Source organism: Megalobrama amblycephala, linkage group LG1 (assembly GCF_018812025.1).
Source record: "Megalobrama amblycephala isolate DHTTF-2021 linkage group LG1, ASM1881202v1, whole genome shotgun sequence".
Taxonomy (NCBI): domain Eukaryota; kingdom Metazoa; phylum Chordata; class Actinopteri; order Cypriniformes; family Xenocyprididae; genus Megalobrama; species Megalobrama amblycephala.
In genome coordinates, this window is record NC_063044.1 from 68,533,765 (window position 1) to 68,542,961 (window position 9,197).

At 38.6% G+C, this 9,197-nt stretch overlaps 1 protein-coding gene across 1 annotated transcript; it reads left to right on the top strand.

Moving 5' to 3' along the window:
• Positions 1-7,627: 7,627 nt before the first annotated feature.
• LOC125247417 lies at positions 7,628-9,197 on the top strand. Its single transcript, XM_048158710.1, has 4 exons — positions 7,628-7,714; positions 7,856-7,991; positions 8,124-8,294; positions 8,440-9,197. Exons 1-4 carry the CDS (start codon positions 7,686-7,688, stop codon positions 9,094-9,096), a joined length of 993 nt encoding a protein of 330 aa, XP_048014667.1. The 5' UTR covers positions 7,628-7,685; the 3' UTR covers positions 9,097-9,197.

Here is a 9,197-nt window from a genome sequence, read left to right on the forward strand (position 1 = left end):
TTAGCATAGCTTAGCATAGTTCATTGAATCTGATTAGACCGTTAGCATCTCGCTCAAAAATGACCAAAGAGTTTCGATATTTTTGACTCTTCTGTAGTTACATCATGTACTAAGACTGACGGAAAATGAAAAGTTGCGCTTCTCTTGGCTGATATGGCTGGGAACTATACTCTCATTCAGGCGTAATAATAAAGGAACTTTGCTGCCGTACCATGGGTGCAGCAGGAGCAATGATATTACGCAGAAGAGTGTTCCTTTAATCTGCATACCTTAGTTTTGCACTGATGTAAAAAGACTGACTGTGGCATGATACCTCATGTTGGCAAAATGTTTTAATCTTTTAACTATCAAATAAAAAATCTATCAGTCAAAAACAGAATTGTCTGACTTTGTGTTTGTGAAATTATATACTTCACACAAAAACCATGAAACAAAAGTAGACAGGCGGAATGTGACGCAAATTCACTCTCTAACAGCAGGTGGCGCTTATGGAAGAGCAGTCATACAGCGTTTCCTTGGTTACTGCTGTAAACAAAACAGCACTGCGCTTATAAATAGCTACTTTATTGAGGTAAGATGAAAATAAAATGCCACTGAAGACAGTAACTTTCAACCACTATAATGTCAGGACCGAATAAAATAATTAGTTTTATTTAAAGCCATTTGATTAGCTGAATGAATGTATGCAGGTATATTCCACGTATATATGCAACTCCTCCTTTGCATGGTCAGACTTGAAGACTTTGCCCATTGGCCTCTATCCATCATGGCCTCCTAATCATCCCCATACACTGATTGATTTCATCACTCTTGTCTCCTCTCCACCAATAAGCTGGTGTGTGGTGGGCGTTCTGGCGCAGTATGGCTGCCATCCATCATCCAGGTGATGCTGCACATTGGTGGGGGTTGAGGAGATTCCCCCTTCAATATGCAAAACGCTTTGAGTACCCAGAAAAGTGCTATATAAATGTAAGGAATTAATTATTATTCTTAATTAAGACATTGTATGCATCGATGTTAACTATGTTGTTTGTTACTGATGCTTTAACCAGTCTCAGTAAAGACCATTATATCTTTATTGGTCAAATCGTCCCAAACACTTAAAGAATCCATTTTATTTATCAGACTGTGCACATTCAGATGAAAAAATTGTAATCCATTTGAAAATTTAAGTTCGTCAGGTGTTTGAAGTTGACCGGGTTGGGGTGGACATTACCCGATAGTAGAAGCAAAATGAAGACTAATTATGTTCTCCTCACTGGGCCTTCAGACGAATCTTTACAATAGGTGAGTGTCCTAAGTAGTGAAACTCTCCTCTTGCCCTATATGTCAACAGAAAACCCCACTACAAATAATATGACATACTTACAAGTTGTGATCCATAAACAACAGACTGTCCCAACAACATGGGAACAGCAACGTCTTTCAGGAGAAGCTTTTGTGCGTAGCCTGCATTGTATTCGCTTAGGTTCTGGAAGCTGTTCTCCGTAAACATTTGCAGAACAGACAAACGTTAGGGTTATAATGTTCAGGAATAGTGTTAAAAATACATCTTAACCACTCTAAGTTCATCTACCTTAGGACAAACTTTTTTCTGGGGTGGAAAAAACAATGACAACACTCTTCATCTTCTCTAACACAGCTCAACCAGGCCTCACCGCCTTTTTTGCAAATTCTGTGGGTGGAGATTATTTAAATGACATTTTGACTTCACAAGATCCAAAAAAAAAAAACACATAGTAGCCCAAATGAGCCGTTGTAGTTCTTGATTCTGTGGATTCTGTTAAATAAAATATCTCCCTTTGGAGTGGATTTTGAGCTTTGTAACCTTGCAGATCTTTTTTATGCTCAAACAGCAACATTATAGACTAACTAAAGATGAAAAAGTTAAAAAGCATTATATGACCTCTTTAACACAAAGTTTCTTTGGGTAAAAGCTCTTTCATTGTAAGTTACCCTTGTGTGTTCCTATAACAATTAACCTTGTTAGGCTCATCTTGTCCAACCTTGTTAGGGTCTACCTGTCCGCTAGACCCTATCCCCACTCACCAATTGTCTACTTATCTCACACAGAACAACCTCCTTGACAACCACCAGTCTGGCTTCAAGAGTGGCCACTCAACTGAGACTGCCTTGCTCTCAGTCACTGAAGCCCTGAGACTGGCACGAGCGACTTCAAAATCATCAGTACTCATCTTGCTAGATCTGTCTGCTGCTTTTGACACAGTCAACCACCAGATCCTCCTGTCAACCCTCATGTCGAAGGGCATCTCGGGAACTGCACTCCAGTGGTTCGAGTCTTACCTCTCAGGTAGGTCCTTCAGGGTATCCTGGAGAGGTGAAGTGTCCAAGTCACATCATCTTGCTACTGGGGTACCTCAGGGCTCAGTGCTTGGACCATTTCTCTTTTCCATCTACATGTCATCACTAGGATCTGTCATTCAGGAACATGGTTTTTCCTAACACTGTTATGCTGATGACACAGCATAACTTCACTTCAGCTCAACCTTGCAAAAACGGAACTGCTTGTGGTCGGTGCCAACCCAACACTTCATCACAACCTTTCAGTTCAACTTGGGTCATCAACCATTACTCCTTCCAGGACAGCCAGGAACCTTGGAGTGGTGATGGATGATTATTTAAGATTCACAGATCATGTTGCGACAACAGCCCGGCCCTGCAGATTTGCCTTGTACAACATCAGGAAGATTAGACCCTTCCTATCGGAACATTCCACACAAATTCTCGTCCAAGCTCTTGTTCTATCAAGACTGGACTATTGTAATGCTCTCTTGGCTGGCCTTCCAGCATGCACTGTCAAGCCTCTACAACTGATCCAGAACGCTGCAGCAAGACTGGTCTTCAACGAGCCGAAGAGAGCGCACGTCACTCCTCTCTTCATCAGTCTGCATTGGCTGCCAGTAGCTGCTTGCATCCAATTCAAGGCTCTGATGTTTGCCTACAGAACGACCGCTGGCTCTGCACCGCTATACCTTAACTCACTACTTTAGACTTATGCGCCCTCCAGAAGCTTGCGTTCTGCAAGTCAATGGCGCCTTGTGGTGCCATCCCAAAGGGGCACAAAATCACTCTCACGGACCTTTCTCCGGGGTCTGTTCCTGGCTGGTGGAATGACCTGACATGCTCTATCCGAGCAGCTGAGTCTTTAGCCATTTTCAAAAAAACTGCTAAAGACATCTTTTTCGTCAACACTTGACCCAGTAAGCTGTAAGCACTTATTTTTATTTATCTTTCTCCAATTTCTACTCTTTCTATCTGTGTATTTTTTAAAAAAAATTCCTTGCTGATTTTACTGATTAAACTATGACTTGACACAGCACTTACATACTGTTGTACTCATGTTGATTTTATTGCTTCTACTATTCTCATTTGTAAGTAGCTTTGGAGAAAAACATCTGCTAAATGACTAAATGTAAATGTTTTACTTGTGTTTGTCAGTTGTTAAATGCTCCAGTGGTCATGGAGCTTGGCCCACCACAGTCACCAGCATGCCCAGTTCTGATGGTCAGTAGCCTTGTGCTTTCAGTGTCTTCCACTCCAGTTGTCTTCACACCATAGTCTGTTCATAATATGGCGGCCTCACCAGAGCCTCTTAGGTCATCCACAAATTTTCTGTCTGCTCTGACACGAAGGTCATCCACAACTTTTCTGTCTGCTCTGACATGACCACAGAGGTTGTTCCTGATCTGCCTGTCTGCACCAACACGACCACAGAGGTTGTTCCTGAACTGCTTGTCTGCCAAATAATGTACCAGCTATCAATGTAAAGCTGCTTTGACACAATCTACATTGTAAAAAGCACTATATAAAAAAAAAATAAAGGTGACCAGAGTAGAGCCGACAGGACTGAAGACCCCGACGGTGGAGCAGATGACCACAACAGCATAAACCACCACTAAAGAGTAAAGTCCACACAACCCATTTAAGCTTATTATCCAATACTATACCAAGGTATTTATAGTTTGTAACTAATTGTATTGGCTCCCCATTAATTGATGTAGGGTGAAATGTATTTTTATCTCTAAAATCAATATCCATCTATTTTGTTTTTGAAGTATTCTATGGAAGATTTGATTTTTCACACCAAATTAGAAAGAAGTCCAAAACAGGCCCATGCTTTTCCTCCCCATCATGTAAAAGACTTTCTAAAGCAGTATTGTGTGCATATTTAATAATGTATCTATTCTTAAAGGAACTTCATCAAGAATTAGTATATAAAATAAAAAGTAAAGGAGATAAAACACATCCTTGGGGTGATCCAACTGAGGTAATCATTTTATCAGAAAAAGATCCTCCTAACTTTACCAGCTGAGTTCTAAGACTGAGAAAGTAAGTCACCCATGTAATCAATTTGTTTCAAGTGAGAATTGCCAGAATATCAGCTAAAATAGTAGGAGAAATATAATTAAAAGCTGATGAAAAGTCCACAAATAAAATTTTAGCATGAGTCCTGTTTCTCTAAGTGAGAGTGCAGCAAATGCAGAACTGTTAAGACTGCATCCTCTATCCCCCTAGAGGCTTGGTATGCAAACTGCAAGGGATCAAAAAGATGCTGTTTGAGATACAATGTATTTTTTTCACTAAGCGCTCAAAACTCTTCATCAGTAAGGATGTAAGTGCTATTGGTCGAAAGTTTAATCCTGAAGGTCTAGAAACGTTTGCCACAGGAACTATTGTAGATGTTTTCCATAGAGCAGGTACAATACCAGTATTATAAGACACTCTAAAGATATTAGTAAAGACTGGCACTAACTGAACAGCACAATGTTTTAGAACGTTACCGCATATTTTATCCGGGCCTGCACTTTTATGAGGGTTACACTTCTTAACGGTCTGACTGACCTCTAATTCATCAATATAAAAACCAGCAGAAGAGTTTATCTTCAAAAATTATGGCATCTCTGAAACAGCGTTCCCACATCTACTGTCAAAATGACAAAAGTATGAGTTAAGCTGATTGGCCATCTTCAGCTCCTCATTTCCTTGTAACACCAGAGGTGGGTTACCTCTTCCCTTATGGGGTACATTTGTCATGGTCTTAATCCCCTGCCAAGCTTGTCTGGCATTTCCACATGTCAAGGAGGACTCTTTTGCCTTTTAATTTGCCCCTGTATATCCCTCAAGTTTGCCTCATCCTTCTGATTTATATGCTGTTTTTTTTTTTTTTTTTTTGCCGTCATCTTTTTATAAGGGTCTTTAATTCTTTAGACACCCAGGGTTTATCATTTCGGAATCCTTTGCATATCTTAAAGGGGATAACAGAATCAACACAAAAAATGATATAATCAGTAACTGCCCCAACCTGTTCATTAATGTCTGAACTATCAAAGACCTCCCACTGGGTGCATTCAAAACACCCCTGCAAAGCTGTTATACCATCATTGTCCCACAATTTAACAGTCTTCATCTGGGGCTTCTCTCTTTCAAGTAATCTCTGGTAGACAGGGCGAAGGTAGACAACACTATGATCAGACAATGATCGTGAAGTTTATGCATTTTTAACAGTTCCATATCACATTGTTATATGTGAAGGTTGCAGCAGAGATGAGACGTATCCGGCAGGCCCGGATTGGCTAATCGGGAGCACCGGGAGAATTCCCGGTGGGCCGGTCAGTTTATTTGGCCACGAGGGCCGGTGTTGTCATGGCACTGGTTGAAATATGGATGCTCTAGAAACTGTTGATGCGGACAAAAGTACTAAGCTGAGTAGCCTAACTTTTTCCTTAAAACCAGTCAGTGACGTATTTAGGCCTGGATGACATGGGCAACGGCTCAGTGTGGCATCTTGCCGGCGGCAGCACGGGGTACCCGCGTGAGAAAAAATATACAAACGAATGCACGATCGTTTACCGCTCATTTGTACGTAACATCAATGATATCATGTCACTCTATGGGTAAATGAACCGGGTCAGGAGGGACTCGGAGTGTACGCCCGGAGAAGACAACTCACTCAAAAGTATACGAGAAGAAGGGATGAGGTGACGTCTGTAGGGACAGCGGGACAAGTTCTATATCAACGCTAAATTATGGTAAGGCAAAAGGTCTAAGCCACCGGAGGCCGATTTAGGTAGCCTAAATAAATATAAAGGAAGAGAGGAAAACATGCAAAAGATAAAGGTATGCAGCTATTTCTCATATTGCAATAATAGTAGGAAAATAATAAAATATACGGCCTATCACTTGTGTTATGTTGCTTGCTGTGCTATTACACATTGGCCAACAATATAATTAAACAAACGTAATACTTTTATATTTTACTGTAAATTTGTGCAGTTTTGGGGGATTTATGGTATTTTGTGATATTTATTTGCCTCAATTTGTAATAATTTAAGTATTTACATTTATATAAAATAGCAAAATGTTATGTTAATTTTTATGCCACTTTAATAAAGATCTATATCAAAGATCTATATCTATACCTTGTATATCAAATGTGACTGGTGATCTTTTATATAACATTTATTAGGTTTTTGTTTACAACACGGAGAACTGAAACCATTCCACTGGACACGATTAAGAGAGATGCTTGCTTCGATACCTGCTTTAAATAACACAGTGATGAATAATGTAGACATTCTCTTGTTTAACCCATGATTTAGCACACAAAGAGAAGTATCTGCATTTCTTGTTTCAGTCACAATTTTCTATATATGGATTAAATTAATGAGTCATAGAGTTTGGACGTGAAATGATGAGAGTTGGAACCGGTTCTAACCGGTTTGTGCGCTGTAGTCTTGACAACATGTTTTTCATTACTAATCGGTTTGCATGGCAAACAAATGTGTACAGAGGACACACCTTGTTTTGTAGCTTTAGGTTTCTATTCTTTTTGGCTTAAGTTTTAAAATACTTTTTGTGTGGATTTTATTCATTGTACAATAATTTAATTTATGAAATTATCATTTATAAATTATTAATTATAAATGGTCATAAATCCTGGAATGGATATGTGTTATGTCCTACTTACATTCTATATATAAACGTTATAATAAACTCTTGAATTACTTAAATTATGCATTTAATTCTTCAAACTGTCTCCAAAGATTTTGATTTCCATAATAACTGATCACCTCCCCACTTTTATTTTTAAGTCCTATTTTGTCCTTTGAACATAATTAGTTCAGTTCTTGGTCTATTATTGTCAGTGTTAAGGTTGTGTGTCTGTGTGTTTTCTGTTCTCCTGTGCTTCAGACTTTTTGGTTATGTTTAATAAAGACTGCCTTTAGAACCTCACCTTAAATCTCTCCTTTGTCTGAAACAACCGTGACAGTAACTTAATAAACCATAAATACTACACCCATTTATACTCATAGATGTATACAATATAAACAGTATTCAATAGTCTATAGTCAAAGTCCCTGAATCCTCTTTCTGAAGTATAATGGATGTATATTAATTTAATTGTAAATCTTGAACAGTGCTGATTTATTTACTAACTCCAAAATGTGTTTGTTTTATCTGCAGAACAATCATGGAAAATTCAATTAATTTCATGTCCAAGAATGTCTTAATTGTTCAAGAATTTTAATTGGCATTTAAAGAGTATATTTCAAGCTTTTATATGGTATCGGTGAATGTGTACGAATAAAAGAGGGCGGAGATGAAACAATGCAGATAGGCTGAAGCTTTTGAAACAGACACTTCCTCATGTTAGTCATTTCTGAATGATGATGGCTGTGAACAGAGAAAAAAGGTAAGAAGCTGATTTTATTTATTTATTTTTTAACTAGCTAGGTTCTCTTTATTTAATCTCTAAAAATGAATTATGCATGACATGTTAATGACATAAAAGTCTAGTCGACCATCATATAATTAAATCATTTTCCTCAATCAGAAAAATGCCACTTGGTTTTGTGAAGATCAATGAGTTTAACAAGGAGAACTTGAAAACCTGTGGACTGCAGTTAATTTGTCATGTATGGCAAGAATTTAAAAAAGAGCAAAACCATCTGAGAGCTCATGTTAATGAGGTATGTACACATACACATGGATGAACTCTATATTTGCCAGGTAGCAATCACTCTGACATTTCTTATGTGGCAAAAACACTTTCTAAGTTTATCATATTTTCTAATTATTAATCTTTGTGGGGTTTTTTCAAGATTCTCCACAGCATCTTCTTTTTAGGGATCATTCATAAGGACAGTCTCACTCCCGAAGACATTTTATCTCCAGAGATGGCTGAGACTGTAAGACGAGAATTTCCAGAGCCATTTAAGAAATACAAGAGTCACCTACCTAAGCGGACGCCTTTCTCAATACTGTTAGAAATGGTAAGAATTATATTACGCTATGCAAATATATTTGTCTTTTTGTTGTGCATTAGCAGAATTTTAATCAAATATTTCCCCCAAAAAGTAACATTGGATCCAGAAATGTTTTACTTGTTAAATATTATTCTTATTTGACTGTTTTTAGATGCAGCTTACATATGGCACAAAAGACAGAGTGCTGCCTGAGCTTTGCAGTCTCATGAAAAAGCTGAAATTCCCGTATCCTCTGGGCAGACCAGCAAACAAAAACCAGAGCTACTACACACTGGAGTCCACCGTCATTTGCGTGTGCTCCAATAGCCAACGCGCATCAGATGAATATTTCGGTGCTTCTCTGGGTTGCAGGACAGAAAAGGCCAAAAGTGTTATGATATATTCCTCATGTGTAAATACGTGGCATGAGTATGTGTCGTATGCAGTAATGTCATTCCAACAGCAACAGGGTGACAGTTTAAGATTTCACGAGTCTATGCAATGCCAGGCATACCTCAGGGACTGGAAAGAAAACACTTACAAGGAAAGACAGCCATGTATGAACTGTACACAGCTTTTCAGTCTGTCAGAAGGTACAGAGCAGGAACATTATCCTTATGGCAACTGTGCAGAGACAGAGTGCTTGAGCAAACTCCTGTTTAAAGATCAGTTCATGCGAGACAATATCATAATCAGAAATTATACTCCTGAAAAAATGAATGTGCTAAAAGACTGTACCAGGGAACGCTTGCAAAAGGTGCTTGCTTCAATACCTTCTCTCTACAATGTGATTAACAATGACCTTCTATGTTTTAACCTGCACTCTTAAAAATAAAGTCCCCAGTTAGAGCCAAAGGGGTCTCGCATCCTGATTCCATCTTTTCCACAAGTGACATTTTATTCTCTAGCTCCAAAGCCTTATAACCAACT